Source organism: Brassica oleracea, chromosome C7 (assembly GCF_000695525.1).
Source record: "Brassica oleracea var. oleracea cultivar TO1000 chromosome C7, BOL, whole genome shotgun sequence".
Taxonomy (NCBI): domain Eukaryota; kingdom Viridiplantae; phylum Streptophyta; class Magnoliopsida; order Brassicales; family Brassicaceae; genus Brassica; species Brassica oleracea.
Genome location: NC_027754.1, coordinates 31,473,568 through 31,490,988, shown reverse-complemented (window position 1 = coordinate 31,490,988; position 17,421 = coordinate 31,473,568). Strand labels below are relative to the sequence as shown.

The 17,421-nt window shown below is 33.1% G+C and overlaps 2 protein-coding genes across 3 annotated transcripts; both read right to left on the bottom strand.

Annotated features, from left to right (window-relative positions):
* Nucleotides 1–6,381: 6,381 nt before the first annotated feature.
* LOC106304732 (PLASMODESMATA CALLOSE-BINDING PROTEIN 3) lies at nucleotides 6,382–7,855 on the bottom strand. 2 transcript variants are annotated; one of them, XM_013741126.1, is made up of 5 exons: nucleotides 7,778–7,855; nucleotides 7,587–7,675; nucleotides 7,165–7,407; nucleotides 7,020–7,056; nucleotides 6,382–6,745 (listed from the first exon to the last, which is right to left on the bottom strand). In XM_013741126.1, the coding sequence occupies exons 2-5, from the start codon at nucleotides 7,636–7,638 to the stop codon at nucleotides 6,592–6,594; spliced, it is 486 nt and encodes a 161-aa protein (XP_013596580.1). In that variant the 5' UTR covers nucleotides 7,639–7,675; nucleotides 7,778–7,855; the 3' UTR covers nucleotides 6,382–6,591. The 2 variants fall into 2 exon arrangements, with proteins under 2 accessions (XP_013596580.1, XP_013596579.1); XM_013741125.1 differs by lacking the exon at nucleotides 7,778–7,855 and having other exon boundaries at nucleotides 7,587–7,759.
* Nucleotides 7,856–11,768: 3,913 nt separating this feature from the next.
* Nucleotides 11,769–14,529, bottom strand: LOC106302066. The gene is made up of 4 exons (XM_013738578.1): nucleotides 14,050–14,529; nucleotides 13,138–13,680; nucleotides 12,477–12,553; nucleotides 11,769–12,387 (listed from the first exon to the last, which is right to left on the bottom strand). Exons 1-4 carry the CDS (start codon nucleotides 14,246–14,248, stop codon nucleotides 11,935–11,937), a joined length of 1,272 nt encoding a protein of 423 aa, XP_013594032.1. The 5' UTR covers nucleotides 14,249–14,529; the 3' UTR covers nucleotides 11,769–11,934.
* Between the last annotated feature and the right edge of the window lie 2,892 nt (nucleotides 14,530–17,421).

Sequence of the window (17,421 nt, the reverse complement as noted above, 5' to 3'; positions counted from 1 at the left end):
CCCAGTCAGAGTCAGACCAGCCAGTAACGTGTATAGGAGGAGCCGCACGTAACAGTATTCCTTGACCGAGTGTACCCTTGAGATAGCCAATAACATGTATTGCAGCCTCCCAATGAGCTTCTTGTGGTTTCTACATGAATTGTGTCAGAATATGAATGGAATATGCTAAATCAGGCCGTGTTGCTCCCAAATAAACCAGTCGTCCTACGAGTCTTTTGTATCGGGCAGGATCGGTCAGAGGAGTTGATTTCGTTAAAGCAAGCCCATGTTTCTGATCAATAGGGAAACCAGTAGGCTTACATCCAAGTAGGCCGACCTCAGTGATGACCTCAATGCAGTACTTGCGTTGACATAAATAGAATCCATTGATGCTTCTTGCAACTTCGAGACCAAGAAAATATTTGAGAGAACCCAAATCCTTCATGTGAAAACACGCTGATAGATAGGACTTGAAATCATTAATGGCCGTAGAGGAGTTTCCAGCAATAACAAGATCGTCAACGTAGACAAGCACTCGGAGTGTAGAGCCATCTTTGGTGAAGACAAAAAACGAGTAATCACTACGAGATTGAGTGAAACCGAAGGCGCGTAGGGCGAAAGTAAGCTTAACAAACCAGCATCGTGGAGCTTGTCGCAGGCCGTAAAGAGATTTTCGTAGTCGACACACTCTATTATCCGAGTCGGATTGAAAACCAAGTTTCATGTAAACCTATTCATCTAAATCTCCATGAAGAAACGCATTATGAACGTCCATCTGATGGACCTCATAGTTTTGTTTCGCAGCAATATCAAGGAAAATACGAACCGTAGTCATCTTCGCAACATGGGCAAAGGTCTCTCCATAATCGATTCCCTCAACTTGGTGATTTCCAGGAATGACGAGCCTCGCTTTATATCTTTCCAAAGTTCCATCAGCCTTTAGTTTTATTCTAAAAACCACTTACAACCAAGTGCCGTTTTGCCTGGAGGTAATGTAACCAAATCCCAAGTTTTTTTCAATTCTAAGGCATCGATCTCGAAACGCATTGCTTTCTTCCAGACATCATGAAGTACCGCTTCTTTGAACGAACGGGGCTCCATGACGAGTGAGAGAGCCGTTAAGTAACTGCAGTGTGATTGAGAAAAACGAGCAGTCGTATAATAATCAGAGATGGGATAGACCGAACCTGAGGACATTGATGGAGCGAAGGCTGTGAGAGGAGTGATAGAGACTGTATTGAAGGTTTCTTTGTTCGTTGGCCGCGACCTAATTCTTGTTCAGTGGTAGATGTCGTTGAGGTTGTTGTAGAAGTGTCAAGAGAGATCAAAGGTGTGGTAGTCGCGGTCGATGTTGAAGGTATATCAGTCGATGTCGAGGTCGTAGGTAAATCAGTCGATGTCAAAGGTATATCGGATAAGGGCATCTCAAGTTCTTCAGAGATCGTGGTTGTAGGTGAATCTGTCTGTGGTTGTATGATAGGTGCGTCGGGTTGTTTTTCTAGGTAAGGAAAAACGTTTTCCTGAAAGAGAACATCTCGTGAGGTGAAACATTCTTCTTTTTCCAGGTCATAGAGTCGATAACCTTTCTTACCGTAAGGGTATCCGATGAATATGCAGCGATGGCTTTGGGAGGCAAACTTGTCGCCATTGTGATGTTGGTTATGTGCGTAGCATAAACATCCAAAAACAAGGAGCTGGTCGAACAATGGTTGGCGTTTATAGAGCATCTCAAAGGGCGTTTTATCATTCAAGAGCTTCGATGGCGTACGATTGATAAGATATCATGCCGTCAAAGCGCATTCAGCCCAAAATTCGATCGGTAAGCCAGCTTGGAAACGCAATGCTCTTGCTACATTCAGGATATGTCTGTCCTTTCGTTCCACAGGACCGTTCTGTTGTGGAGTTCCCACGCAGGAGGTTTCATGTATGATGCCTTGTTCCCGGAAGTATTTCGTGAGACACATAAATTCGGTGCCATTATCGCTTCGGAGGATCTTTACATTGTGGTCGAACTGTCGTTTGACAAGAGCGATGAACTCTTGAAGTCGGTTGGGAACTTGAGTTTTATCAGGGAGTAGATAAAGCCAGACGGCTCTTGAGTAATCATCGACGATGGTTAAGAAGTATTTGGACCCGCAGAATGCTGAAGTGCGATATGGTCCCCATAGGTCACAATGAATTAGCTCAAAAGAAGAGGATGCTTTATTATAACTCTCTGAAAACGAGTTTCGTGTTTGTTTTGACCGAAGACAAACATCACAACTAGATAGACAAAACGCAAGACTAGACTTAAGTTTAACACCAGGAAGTAAGTTGATAATGCGGGAAGATGGATGTCCGAGACGTTGATGCCACAAAACACCTCCATCACTTGTTGAAGCGTTGAAAGTAGTTGCAGTCTCTAAACCTCGGAATAAATACAGTCCTTCTCCCTCTCGTTCACCCGCTCCAATCAGTGTCCTCGTAGTGCGGTCCTGCAAAACAACAAGGTGATCAGTCACTTGGCCGACAAGAGAATTATCTGTAAGAAGTTGGCCAAAAGATATTAAATTCGTGTGGAAGCCATCCACATAATAGACGTTTTGCAATTGTATCGGAGAAGTCAGCCGTATTGTTCCTCGTTTTGTAGTTAGAACGTTATCTCCAGCTGGTAATTTTACTGAGATTGGAGATACGAGATATGTGTCGCGAAGCAGGTCGAGACGGCCAGTCATGTGATGAGTGGCGCCTGTATCAAGGATCCAAACATGATCATTGTTCTTACCACTTAGTCGATTTTCGTCGGTAGTAGATTTTGTCGGGTTGAGTAGTTTTACCAGTGTCTGCCATTGAGAGTCTGAGAAGCCAAAAAGACCTTGTCGATAGTTGTCGGTTAGTGTCAGATTAGCTGTTATCTCGTTCTTGGAGTTAACTAGTTGAGAGGTGTTTGCACGTGTGTTTTGTTCAGTCGGTTGTGCAACGCCTTGTCCTCCTTGATAGTTTGTGCGGTTCCGTGGTCTAGTTCCCCACCATTCTGGAAAACGAAGAACTCGAAAACATGAAGTAGCTCGATGTCCTAGTCTTCCGCAACTAGTACATGTTGTATTCGCGTCAGGGTTCGGTGGTCGTGGTCGATAGGAGTCGTTTTGTCTCGGTGTTGAGGAAGGTCGGTTATCTGTTTGAGCAGCAAAACTCAAAACGGCCGGAGTTTCAGTTTTGGCGTTGAGCTGCACAGTTTCGTTCTGAACGATAGTTTGATAAACCGTGTCGAGGTCTGGCAATGGATTTGTGCACGAATCTGAGATCATACAGAACTATGAATATCATCGAGACCAAATAGGAAATCATGGACTCGAATCGTTTCACGCTCTGTTTCATGAGCATTCATCAGATTGCATTCACACTTCCCGCAGCTGCAGGTCTTAGTCGAGAGGCATTCAGCCATTGAATTACAAATTCTTGTGAGTCGGCCAAAGTAATCTTCAATGGAGGATCCTACTTGTCTACAATTTGCAAGGGACGCACGGAGTTATTGGTAGCGTGCACCGCTCTTGAGAGCAAATCGTTTCTTAATATGATCCCATAAGTCTTTGGCATACTCTTTATGAGAGATATTGGACCGTAGTTTAGATTCGATGGTCAGCTTGATCCAGTTGACGAGTAGGTGGTTGTTGGTCGTCCAGTCTTCAAAGTCTGTTGAGTCGTATGCTGGTTTAGGTATAGTTCCGTCGATGAAACCAAATTTCTTACGTGCACTGAGATCGACACGAAGATTTTGTGACCATTCATCATAGTTTCGTCCGTTGAGCAAGGGTTGAGAGATAACCGCTCCAGGATTATCGTTAGCTGACAAGTCGTAGGGGGAGATTCGTCGTCGAGCCGTTGATGTAGTTGCTAGAGTTTGTTCCATTGTCGAGGGTTTCGAAGTCGAAGGTTAAGATCGAGAGTCGTTCGAGCTTTGTTTTAAGCTAGGTCGTGAGTAGTATTTTTCGGTAAAAAATCGATAACTTAAAGTCGTGGCTCTGATACCACGAGAAGTTATGTATTCGATATAAAGTTCTGTGTTATTCATACATGACCATAAGGTCTGTTTATATACAAGCTAGGAGATCCTAAACATATCCACAATAGGAAACTAAATACAATCGAGATAAGGATAAGCTAATAGATAAGCCCAAACTAGATATATCAAAGTATATAGTAATAGGAAAACTATAGAAATGTTTAAATTGCTTCCGAAGCCGTTAAAACAATGGTTTTATTATTATAGTTGCATGCCATTAAATTTTACGAAATAACAATCAAAAGAAATTAATTCATGATTCAAATAGATATTTATAAAAATTGCAAGTTGAAAAATGATTTTACTGTTTTATTAATAAAAGATGTGGACTATTTGACTTGAACTGGAACACAGAGTCAGTTTACAATGGAAGCTTTGAATCTGATAAAATGGTACGAATAAGCTTTTATCCCAACTAGATTTTTATCCGCGTTTCGAAAGCGCGGATTTTCTTCCGATAATAATAATAATTTTAGATATACATTAATTTTATGGTTTTGATGTACATTATAAGTTACAAATTTGTATTATATCAAAGAAGAAAATGATTTTTTCGTTTAAAATTATATAATTTATCAATTAGTTTTTAAAATTTTTATGTACACTTTATTTTACAACGTCATTTTTATATTTTGTGTATATTTTATAAGAGTTACATTTTTTGAGTTTCTGAGACATAAGATTTACTTAGTATAGATATGTAGGGTTGTTAATATTTTTTATCAGTGTTTTTGTACAAGACTCAGACCCGTGGTCAAACAGGTAAATTTGGTGATCTATATATAATCCGATTAGGATTTAGTTAAAATCTGATAAGTAAAAATCTGATAAAATTTGGTAAACACTCAAAAGCTCATCATTAATCCACGAACCGATAATGGTTGGCCCGATAAAAACCTATATAAATCTGATGATAAATTTTTAGAAAAAATGATATACTTTTTAATACTATATAAATTTGAATAAACTGTTTGACTTGTGATTATTTAATCTATAATATTAAAAGAGAATCATTCTAAAAACCAAACAAATATTTTGTGTGAACTAAAATATAATAATCTCAATTCTTATAATTGTATATTCTATAAACTTATAAATATATTACTGGTGTATATAAAGTATAGGATTTTATGACATGAGGTTAGAATTGTTAAAATATTTTCATTTAATAATGAATAGAATTGTGTGTGACCTAATAAAGTTATAGAAAATAACCAATTTATTCACAATACAAAAAACATATCATAATTCTCTTATGTTTTAAAAAACAATTCTCTTACATTTATGTGTCTTTTTCAAAAGGCTTCTCACGTTCATGTGTCTTATGGTCAATCAATTTAATTATGAATATGAATTATGTATATATACATATTATAGAATTTTTATTTCTTATTCTATAAATCAAAAATGAATTAATATTCATTTATAATAATATTTAATATTTGTTACGAGTTATACTATTTAAAAGTAAATATCAAAAATAAATATATATTTAAATTTAAATATAAACTATTAAAATATATTATTAAGTGTAATCTTAGAAAAAGATATTTTAGAATAATTTAGATATCTTAATTTGAAAATATTAAAATAATTTGTTAGATATGGTATATATTTAATAATAACTAAGTTTGTTGTATGCAAAATAATTAGAAGCTAAATTAATGTAATTGTCCAAAATAGATAATTTGTACGTAGATAAAAAAATATTTCTGTTTTTATAGTATTGATGAAACTCATTTTAAGAGAGAATGAGAATTGAGATAGCACAGAGCCAAACCTTATCCCGGAAGAACATCTTGGTGTGGCATCAATGAATTTTAGCTCGAGAAACTCGAGGAGTGAGCTTCAACTTCTAAGTCCAGATAATGTTCCAAGCAGTTAAGATCAAAGTTTATATGTTTCCATTAAGGTTACCACGGCTTCCCAATCTGCTAAAATACCTCAATGATGTCAATGTAAACTTGCTGAAGTGAATGGGAGCTGCAGAACAGATCCTAACAGAACCGGTCAAAACTCTATCATGTTTTGCATGACCTTTACAACTCAGGACCAATTTTACATATAAAACTGACTTGATCGGCCTAGAAAACTTTTGGTTCATCACAATATAATGTTTTATTGGGTTGAAAAGCAGATGAGTTCTAGTACTTTGGTATGATTTTGGTTTGGTACAATGAAGCTTCCCAATTGCTAGAATCAATTTGTTTATAAACATGTTTTATTGGGTTTTGAAGTTACGTTTACTTTGTCCAATCATAGATCTCTTCCAACCCATTCACCAAGTCCACAAAATCTTTAAGCCACAATAACTTTACAGTAAATTCTCATTATGTTAAATATTATCTTCAGTAAGCATATAACACTTAAAAAGAAAGATTCTATTAACTCTTACTTACATTGCATTGCATACATGAAAGAAAGAAACAAACAGAAATTAGAAAAAGCCTAACATAAAGAAAAGCAACCCTGGATGTCTGCCTCAAAGAACTTGCATTCATACGTGGCAAAACTTCATCCGTAGATCTAAATCCTTAAAAACCCCACTTTCTAGTCATACTAATGCCCTTTTATAGAAACACAATGACGGAGAAACCAAGTGTGAGTGCTATTGAAGTGATCAAACTCAAAGCATCATTCCCTGAAGGATCAAAACCTCCGGTCGGACCAAACGCAGGAGGTCCTGGAAAGGTCGGTGTCCCTGGAGCTCCTGTCCCTGCATTTCTGTAATACAAAGTAGGAAAAAAATAACAAAACTTTTAAGTCACGTTATCATAAACAAGTTTTAAACCAAACAGAATGTCTCGTACCAAATCTTGAAAATAAAGAAACGAAAAGGAACTTTTATTGTCAATGTAGCTGTAGAAAGTGGTTGGTGGCTAGTGTGTTGATGGTGTGGAAGGAATAAAGAATCAAAAATGTAATTAAAATTAAAAATTGCTTTCTCTTTTTTGGGAAAATCTAACGAGATTAATGGAAGTTAATTCAGTAAACATACCCAGGACTTGAAGGATAGATGCAACCAGTAACCACAGCTACAAAACAAAGGAAATTATCAAAAAAAGATTGCAGAGCTTTTTAGTTCATCAACCCAACAAATTTAGAATTTAAAAGTTTAGTTTATTATTTATTTAAGGAGTTACTTGAAGGAGGATTTGGACTGGTAGTAGCAGTTCCTGAGAAATTACAGCTTCCAGGAACTTGACCGGCTCTTTGGAAATAGCTATTCACTGCCCAATCACAATGGCCCTTGACATTGATTGGTTGGTAACAAGGACCTTTCTCATGGATTTGATTACAGTCTCCTAAAACTCCACATGCATAGTCTATGGACGTTTGAAGATCTTTCTCTGCAACTCCATCTTTGCATAGACAGTAAGTTGCACCTAGAAAACAGATAGAGGAAAAACGGTTTGAAGCTTGAAACTTCAAGAACAGTATATGATTTGGATTAAAAGGGTTATTTTGAGAAGATCATTGTGATTGGACCATATTGAAAATGATATTTTCTTTTACTGAAGAAATAGAGAGACGGTGGCAAAAGAAACCAGAAAGAGAAACTTACGTGAGTTACCGGTTAAGGCCAAGAGTAACAAGAGACCAAGAAGCATTCTCATGATGAATTACAAAAGCAAGCTTTTCTCAGGACCAAAGCTAAAGATACAATCCAATGTTGAGAGAGAAGGAGAGAGTTAAGACTATGATGAGAGAAAGAAGAGTTCATAAATAAAAGTGACGATATTATAAAGACCATACCGTGTCTCTAGTTCCGAGGTTTAACCATAGACAAGATTCTGATATTTTTAATGTCTCCAAACTCTCAAGAAATGTATATGGTCCATGCTAAATTTCTGAGAATTTATCTGTTTATTTTAATGCCAAAATTGTAATTGTATCATTTTTCGGTTGGTGCGATTTAGTTATTCCTTTAGTCAAAATATATACTAACAGCATAACCAAAGTAATCGTGACTCGATCGTGAAACCATAAAGGTATTATGAAAAATGAAAATTATTTTGATTAATGGTCCATCTAAACAATGTACGATGGACAAAGAAAGTTGAGAATTTACACATTTCAGAGAATATTTTGCGTAATGCGTTAATGCTGACATTGGCCAGTTGGCCATGTAGTCATGTATGGTTGGTCACTTGGTGCACGCTGCATTCCATGTTTGGTAATTAATAAATACTTTCCTTTCGTATTACTATTCATAACTACTGAGCATTTCACAAGTCGCAATATTTTTTTGTTTTATACCTTTAAACGGTAATTATTAACCCAAGTGTCGGGTCAAGAGTTAACCCAACATCGGTTTGATGGTTTCTGCAGCCCGCAGGTTCTGTTTTCTTGGTATGATCGTAACTTTATTTCTTTGCAATATTAAAACTTTTATGGTAAATGATTTTGGTTCGGTTTCATTATCTTTTTTTGGTTGGTTAAAGTAAAGGGTTGTCTTGTCTTGTTCAGTTTCGCTATTAAATATTAGCTTTCATATGTATTTTTTTTTTCGTAACTGGCTTTCATATGTATATTATACTATCTTTAACAACAGATAAGAGTATCTTTAAATGGTAAATTCACCACATAATTTAACTATAAAGGTAATAATGTCAACAAAATTAATATAGTACGACAAACTAAAGTTCGAAAAGATGAAGACAAAGTAAGAAAATAATGAAATAATATAAAAAGTTACTGTATAACCAGAGTATTTTTATATAAAAAGAATAACTAGAATATTTTTTAGTCAAATGATAATATTTAATGAAATGCTCAAATTTTCCAAATTACTACACTTTGTGATACTTTTAAAAGTTAATAAACATACTAATTTAAATCTGATAATATCTATGATTTATCTTCTGAAAGATATATTTGTTTCCATTTAAAGTAAGAATTAAATTAAGAACATCAATATTGATGCACTTTTTTTGAATTATACAGAAGTATTATGGCCTCACAGAAGTGGTCCAGACTATCCAGACTAGTCACGTGTGTCGGTTCTCTGTTTCTGACGATGCTGAAATGTCAATTTCCTAATGGCTGGGACTCGAACCCTGATGGCTTCACCGTATTAAATTTTTGCCCTTACGTTAATCACCAACAGGCTAGAAGTCCTAGTTATCATTTAAATAAGAATTAAACTAAGAATATCAATTGATGCAAGTTTAATTTTTTTTCTATATAAAATGTTAATATAATTCGTTTTAATGAAATGTACTCATCATAGTCTTAATTCTCAAAAATGTCGAACTAATAATAAGTACTTTTATATAAAATGTTAATATAATTCGTTTTAATCAAATTTCATATGTAAATAAAATCGAACTAATAAAAAACAGGTAGCATGTGACTGTGAGTCTCGTGTATAAATGGACCTAATGGACATATTCATAGAAAGTCATGTTATATTTAATATCCAATCTTATCATTTTAATTTTGGGCCTACAAGAAATTTTTATTGCACTATCAATAATTGGATTTAAACAATAGAAGATCCATTGAATTTATAGATAGTATAAATTAAATAGATATAATTTAATGTTGTAATACTCTACCTCTATATGTTAAATATTTAAATATTTGTCGATGTTAACTTTTAAAATTATAAAGATTTTTTTAAAATAACAAAAATCATATTATCTAACAATGATTAATCTTTACTACTTTAAACCAATGAAAACAAATTTTAAACTATACAGTTTATTTTAAAAATTAAACAAAAACTAAATGTTTAATTATTTACTCGATAATATAAATCTATGAAGCGAAAAGTTTAATTTTTCAAAAAAAATTAAATTTGTGAAATGTTACTATATCTTTGAATATGACAATAAAACAATATTTTACTAATCTTTATATATATATAGTTACGATTTTAATAATGAAATAATAATCCGAAAATATATATATAGAAGAAGATACAAATACATATGAAAGTTTGAAACAATCTATTCAATGAAAAAAATATAAAGTAAACTTATTATGTTTTAAAAATTGATAGACACATATATTATAATATATACCAATTTAGAATTAAAAACAAAATAGTTATATAAAAATAAATGAAAACAAAAACATGCGCGGTTGTGCGGGTCGAGATCTAGTTTTCAACTTAAAACTGTTTTTCTTTTTGCTTTTTTTTTAATTTTTTTTTTGAAAACCTTTTTCATATATTTTCAATATTAGTATTCTAAATGGCTCAGAAAATATACGAATTTATTATTAGTTCGAAACTCATTTTTATTCATCAGTTTCTACACAGTTTCACTATTTATTGTTCAAAATAAAACCCAAGTACTCAGTAATTGTCTTTTGGTTCTTTTCTGCAATTACACAGTTCAATTTCTTTGTGGCCCTTTTTGAAAAATTTATACTGAATATATTTATATTTATTGTAACTAATTAAGTAACTAATTACATTAAAGGTAACACTCAGTAATTGTCTTTTGGTTCTTTTCTGCAATTACACAGTATAATTACTTAATTAGTTACCTCCCAACAAAAATGCGTTCTCATGACCCAAATGACTAACACTATTAGAGATATGTTGGGCGGAAAGATGTGTATCTTACGGACCAATACCGTGAAGTCCATGAAACCCATGAAGACTCTCAAGACTAAAAGGAAAGACTTGAAGAACAAGTTACTCTCAAGATATTCTAGAATATTTACATTAAAGATTTAGAAAAATTAGTATTATCTAGTGTTAATATTACGTTAATGTTACCACTATATATATATATATTGTATTATCTTATCAAAGACAACACAATAATATATCATATTCTATTATTTAATATATTATTGTGTTGTCTTTGATAAGATAATACAATATGTATATATATAGTGGTAACATTAACATAATGTTAACACTAGATAATGCTAACTTTCCTAAACACTTAATGTATAATAGAATATAATATATTATTGTGTTGCCTTTGATAAAATAATACAATATGCATATATATAGTGGTAACATTAACATAATGTTTAACACTAGATAATGCTAACTTTCCTAAACACTTAATGTAAATATGCTAGAATATCTTGAGAGTAACTTGTTCTTCAAGTCTTTCCTTTTAGTCTTGAAGGTCTTCATGGATTTCACGGACTTCACAGTCTTGGTCCGTAAAATACACATCTTTCGGCCAACATATCTCTAATAAACACATTCCAAATTTTGAGCCTATTTTTCTTCATAATTATTGTATTTTGCCATCAAATAATACTTGTCGTAGGCAGCAAATACTAATTTAATATGATTATATGAATATTGAAAAATAGATACAGGTTCAGTAGTGCTTACACTTGTTTATGACATCAAGTAACAAAAAATCAAAGAAAATTTCGCTAGACTTTTAGTGCATAATTGATCATTCTAGGACCACTCCATGTCTAGTCCATCAGAGAACACATGAAAACGGATCAGATGTAGATGCAGCATATAAACAGTAACTAATTAAGTAATTATATAACTCACATCGATATATAAACTTCACTACATTTTTCTTTTAATCGACCAAAAATTGATATAGTAAAAAATGAACACATTGACGCTATCAATTTAGGCATGAGTAACGCCTACAAAAATTCATAATGCTATCAGAATATTAATATAGGAGCATGAGCTACCAACTAAAGTAAAAGAAGACAAAACAGTACATCTTATTTAGCTAGTTATAAGAGTAAATGACACAATGATTTTCTAATTAAGTGACACAATATTCAACAAGATCAACTATGATAGTTAATCATAAATTCGATAAAACACTCACTGCCTCCTACGGTTCATTTTTCTACTCAGAAGTACATAGAGAGATACAAGCAATGAATTTAGTCACATTCACATAGCCACCCACAAACCTTAACCTATAATCTTTCCCTCTAATTAATCAAGAAGAATGTTTTTAGAATTTCAGAGTTATTTCGCTTCCATTGATATTACTCTGATCTTCACCTTCCTCCCTCAGAGCAGCCAATCCTTTTCCCTCTCCACCACCACTCTCGAGAGACTTCCCTTCATCGGTGGCACTATCCGTTAACTGATGATGAGCTGAATCGTTGGACGTGGCACCACCGGCGGATGAGCCGTTGAATGTTTGGAAGTGTTGGTGATGGAGTGGCTGCGGTGTAGGCGGAGTTGTGTAGAATTCTTGAGAAGAGCAAAAGTGTTGTGGAGGCTGCGTCGCCGCGTTGCCATGGTGGTGGTGAACTTGGTGGTGGTAGAGGGTTGGAGTGCCGCCGTGTGCAGTGGTGTACTCTGGTGGAACCCATATGCCACCAAGGACCACTAAATGAGGACCTTGTCCACCTGATGTTTGTGGGCTTGGGCTTGGTCTTCTAGTGTGAAGCCGATATTTCTGTTAATTAACATAAAGTACTTAATTATAATTAATAAAAAGTTAATCAAACAAGTGAGCATATTGTGGTGGCTTGTGATGTAGGTTACCTGGAGATGACTTTTGACTTCATCATTGGTCAAACCATCGACTTTCATCAGCTCCCTTATCTGTTTTGGTGTAGCCACTGCAACAACATATACAAAAAAAATCACCATATAGTTATGGATTGATTTCAGAATATATCAAATCAATTCGATTCAAGCATGAAGATTTTATTTTATTTGAGTTAATACGTTTTCTTTTGAGCAAAGAGATTAATATGTTTATTTTTAATATATTCCATCAATCTGAAATTGAATCCAAATTTGAATCGAAAATACAAATATCAAATAAATAAAAATTATTTGAAAATTCACTATACTTTTAATTAAGAACTGAATATGAATCATAGTTTTTATCTTCTCAAGTTGATCCATAGTATATTCTAATTACTGTATCTTTTATCAACAGAAAAGCTAAAAAACTTAATTTTATGTCAGAATAATATATACGACCGATAAATGAACAATAGTAAAGTCAAATCAAGGCAAATCGATCCATATTAGTATATTTTGCTCACTTGAAAATCAGAGCAAAACCCTAACTGAAATTTAGGTTATCTGTGATTCTTAAAAATAACTTCAGAGTTGTATATAATTATGTGGAACTACCCATGTTGAACCTACAGAGCCAACTAAAACATAATTATAACAAGTTACTAATTTGTACCTTGAGAACCACCAAGCATTTGAAGAGCTTGGACAAATCTCCTGTGCAAATCCGGCGACCAGCAACGCCGTGCCTTTCTATTACTTTGACTTGTTGTAGAAGAAACTCCATTGCTATTCGAATTGATATTATTATTGTTGTTTTTACCACTATTTATTATGCTCTCATCATTACCATGGTCATTAGGATGTTCATTGGTCGGAGAGAACCTTTTGACCTCCGTAGATAGAGCTAATTCAGGCAAATGTTGTTCCTTAGAGAAAGGATGAAAAGCACCACCGCCATTTCTTTGTTTCGCATCAACATGTCCGAGTTTTGGACTACTAGCAAGCTCGTCTTTTGGAGACTGATCTGTAGTTTGATCAATGCTTTTAGGTTTGGTTTCAGGTTGGCTCCAAAGCTGAGCAGTCGTCATCCAATTATTCGCCTTTTCGGGTTGGTTTCTTAAGGGGATGAACTCTTCAAGAACCGGTCTTGTGACAACACTTTGGTTGTTGTTATTTGCTCGATATGCTTCTAGCTGTTGTTTGTAAACTTCCACAGCTGAAAATATATTAAAGTAATTTGAAACACATGAAAGTTAAAGATGTAACTAACATGAACCTATATAACCTTTAAAATCACTTTAGTTAAATTTATTGATTTCAGCGATGGGATGGGAGGAATTAACAAAAAAAAATTTTTTATTCAAAGAATTCAAAAGCAAGCTCTGATTTTTATGAAATAAATTCTTAAATTAACGAATAAAGATCTTTTGAAAAAGTAAGATAATAAAAAATTCTTCTAGGTGTATGTAATAATATTTTATCAGTTAGGTTTCTGTTCTTGTTTTAAGTCTTTTATTTTCAATTAATATTATACACTACTATATGGATGTATATGTAAAATATTTGTAACTGGATATATATGTACCATTGTTAAGGAGCTGCATGCAAAGGGGGAGCTCGCGCTTGAAAGCATCGATCTTGAGACGTTCTTGTTCGAGGCGAGAAAGAAGATCTTCAAGCTTTTGTGTGGTTTGATCGCTCTGAAAATTCTCCCCAAAGGATTTCAAAAGCATAGAGTAGCTTTGTGGCTTGCAGTCCAAGCTTAGTTCTGATGAGGAAGCCATATATATATTGCCTATATAATCTCTATATATGTGTGTATGTAAGAAGAATATCTATTAGTGTTTTTGGCTGTAAACAGATGATCAAGAAACTAAGAGGAATTTGTACTTGCTTCAAATTTGAGATGATAAGTATATGCTGAAGATTTCTTAAAATATATATTCAATGTTTTGAGGGTTTGTGAAAATTAGGGTTTGGAGAAGAAGAGAGGATGAAGAAGAAGAAGTAGAAGACAGAGGAAAAGCGGAATAAAATGTTGGGTTGTGGACACAAGGAGGATCACGAGGAGGTTCCTGTCCTTTTTAGATGGCTCAATTTAAAGGGCTGGATGGAATAAAGTGATCTGTCACCATACATATATACACACATATTATACGTAGAGAGAGAGAGAGAGAGAGAGAGAGAGAGAGAGAGAGAGAGAGTCAGGAGATGTTCTAGAGAGAGAGAAGCGTCTCCCTATCAGAAATCGTTACTATTCTCTAATGAGTCAATGGCTATGAGTGTGATTCTCTAAAAAGCCTAAGGCTTTCGATGCTACCATGCATATATGTTTCATCTTATTTGGAATATTTACTGGCTTTTTAAGTTTATATTTTGGATTTAATTGAAGATTTGATTGGTACGTGAACAAATGTCATAGCCGGCGCAGTAAGACGTGTTTTAACGGTTAGGAAAAATAGATGCGGTTAGAAACATATACATTGTTTTAAACAAAATTGTCATTAAGATAAATTTTTAAAATAATAAATAATAGCTGAAGACATTTTTCATTAATTTAATAGAGAATTTTATTTATTAAAAAGTAAATATGGCTTGACGAGGAAAATAAGCGGATTTAGGACATCTTTATCCTCATTCCATAATTTAAAAATAGAATAGAAAAAAAAACCACTTTATTTATGGAATAATTATTTTTTGTTTCTTAATTACTTTATTTTTAACTCTATTTCGCAGTAAATTATAAAGTGAGGATAAAAATGTTCTTAGCTATCCAAAAATTACAAGCTAACAAATTTATCTATGATGTTTAACTCTTTTCCACCCGGATTTTGCCGCATGTTTGATTGGCGGGTACATGCATATGTAAATGATATGGCATTAGCTATCATACAAAAAATCAAATATATGGTTTAAATTATTTGGAATATACTCAAATCGTTTTATGAACTTTGCAATAGCTCAAATATCATATGTACTTAGCAAAAAGTCTTTATGGCTCAAGTTAAATCATCAAACTACGTACAACCACTTGATGTGTTATCTATCTTATTATGCTTAGTTTTTAATCACTTATTTATCAAGAGTATATAATAATTCCATTTGAAAGAAAGAGAAAAGAGAGGCTAAAGGAGAAAAGAATAGGATATAAAGCATTAGAGTCGAGAGAGCAAAAGGGAATATATGGAAACTTGTTATAAAGAACAAACGGGTAAGAAAAAGCTTTACATTATTTTTATTAAAGCGATATGTTGTTTTAATTCCAGATTCCGCTTTTTGTTGGTTCACCACTTCTCATAGCTCATACTTTCGTGAATTTAGTTTAAAGCTTTGTTACTAAAATATGTTTCCTAGCTGTGCTACTGCTATATATACTGAACTAGTATAACCTCCCGTGCTTAGCACGGATCAATTTCATTGTCTTCCAAAATTATACGATCATAAAATTGCCATGACTTATCAATAACAAATTATTATTATAGTTATATATCTTCTAAACCTACCTAACACATTGTTATATAAATTTAGAAGTAGTTGCCTTCAAACAAAGCGACGTGAGTTGCCAAAACAATTTTTTTATTTTTTTCCAAGAAATGAAGACACAATAAATGCTTATATATATATATATATAATTGTTATATGTGTGTATAAAATATACTGCATCAAATATTGGTTTCATAGACGTGTTTAATCTATAAATGTCGATACAAATATTGATTTTACATCAAATGAATATCTATTTGTTGACATGTTTTCATGTTTGAAATATATATATCTGCAAAAATACCATTGATAGATTAGTGAAGTTACAAATTTAAATTTCTTTTTCAATTTCTGCTTCACGTAACTTAAATTTTGTCTCTCTGCTATATAAGAAATGTCTACAAAACTTAGTTCCGTATTTTGAAACAGATATTTAGATATAAATGATTATACTTTTTATCCACAAGCATAGTTTTCCACGTTGAAAATAACTTAGGTTTGTGGTAATGGAATTCTCATATTAATAACATCTTCAGTTTAATAACATTTTCAGTTTAAATCATGTAGATTGAATCATATTGTTTTTTATTTACGAATACATATTATATTTTTTAATGAAAAGTTAAGAAAGAATTTCTTTTCAAAATCAAGCCAAAGAATATGAACAGTGGATAAGAAAGAAAAATGCAGAAAATTTGATTGACTCAGATTTTTAAAATTTTGCTTCAGATTTATATAGCGTATGAAACTGTTGACATAACTGGAAGTTACATAACATATATGAACGTGTGATGATGCTAGTTTGCAAAATAAGGATTCTTTCGTTGGCAGTTAAAATATTTATGATCAAATAAACTTGTTGTAATTTGTTTTTTGTTTTTTTTTTTAAATTTTGTAAACACTTGCCATATGTTAAATTTTGATTGGTGGAGTGACTTGTGCTTTAGTATATAAGGGATAAATTAAGCTGTTGACAGAACATAGTTTTAAGCTCATATTTCTTGTTCGAACATTTGTTAAGAGAAAAAAACATGTTTAAGTTATGTATGGAATCACCACGGCCATATATGAAAGGAATCAATAGTAAACGTTTGAAACATTTACGGGTAATTCAGAGTCGTCGCCTAACTAGAAATATTCTTCCACCACCTATATGTTTTTAATTAAATTGAAAAAAATACTGAGATTCAGAATAAATCAATGAAGCATATACCAGGCAACAAGATTTTTATATTTTGTAGTCGCACGAGAGTGAGAGGTAACGATTGATCACTTATTTTCTAAAGCGAATTAAAATAAAGATGACTAATTATTCTAAAATGTAGTGGATGCAAAAGAGAGAAAGAAGGGGAACATCTGATTTAACTGATTACCGTAAACTAGGACAGATATTCACATAAATTAACATTACTGAAAGAGACCTGAGAGTCGCAGAATCTTCCCACCGGGCTTTAGTGAAGTGGCCAGGAAGGTA

Coding starts and splice junctions, on each gene's coding strand:
- LOC106304732 (XM_013741126.1), bottom strand. CDS start 7,638: ATGAGAATGCTTCTTGGTCTCTTGTTACTCTTGGCCTTAACCGGTAAC. Junction 7,408..7,586: donor GGCCTTAACCGGTAACTCAC/GTAAGTTTCTCT, acceptor TCTGTTTTCTAG/GTGCAACTTACTGTCTATGC. Junction 7,057..7,164: donor CAGTCCAAATCCTCCTTCAA/GTAACTCCTTAA, acceptor TTTGTTTTGTAG/CTGTGGTTACTGGTTGCATC.
- LOC106302066 (XM_013738578.1), bottom strand. CDS start 14,248: ATGGCTTCCTCATCAGAACTAAGCTTGGACTGCAAGCCACAAAGCTAC. Junction 13,681..14,049: donor CATGCAGCTCCTTAACAATG/GTACATATATAT, acceptor ATATATTTTCAG/CTGTGGAAGTTTACAAACAA. Junction 12,554..13,137: donor AATGCTTGGTGGTTCTCAAG/GTACAAATTAGT, acceptor ATGTTGTTGCAG/TGGCTACACCAAAACAGATA.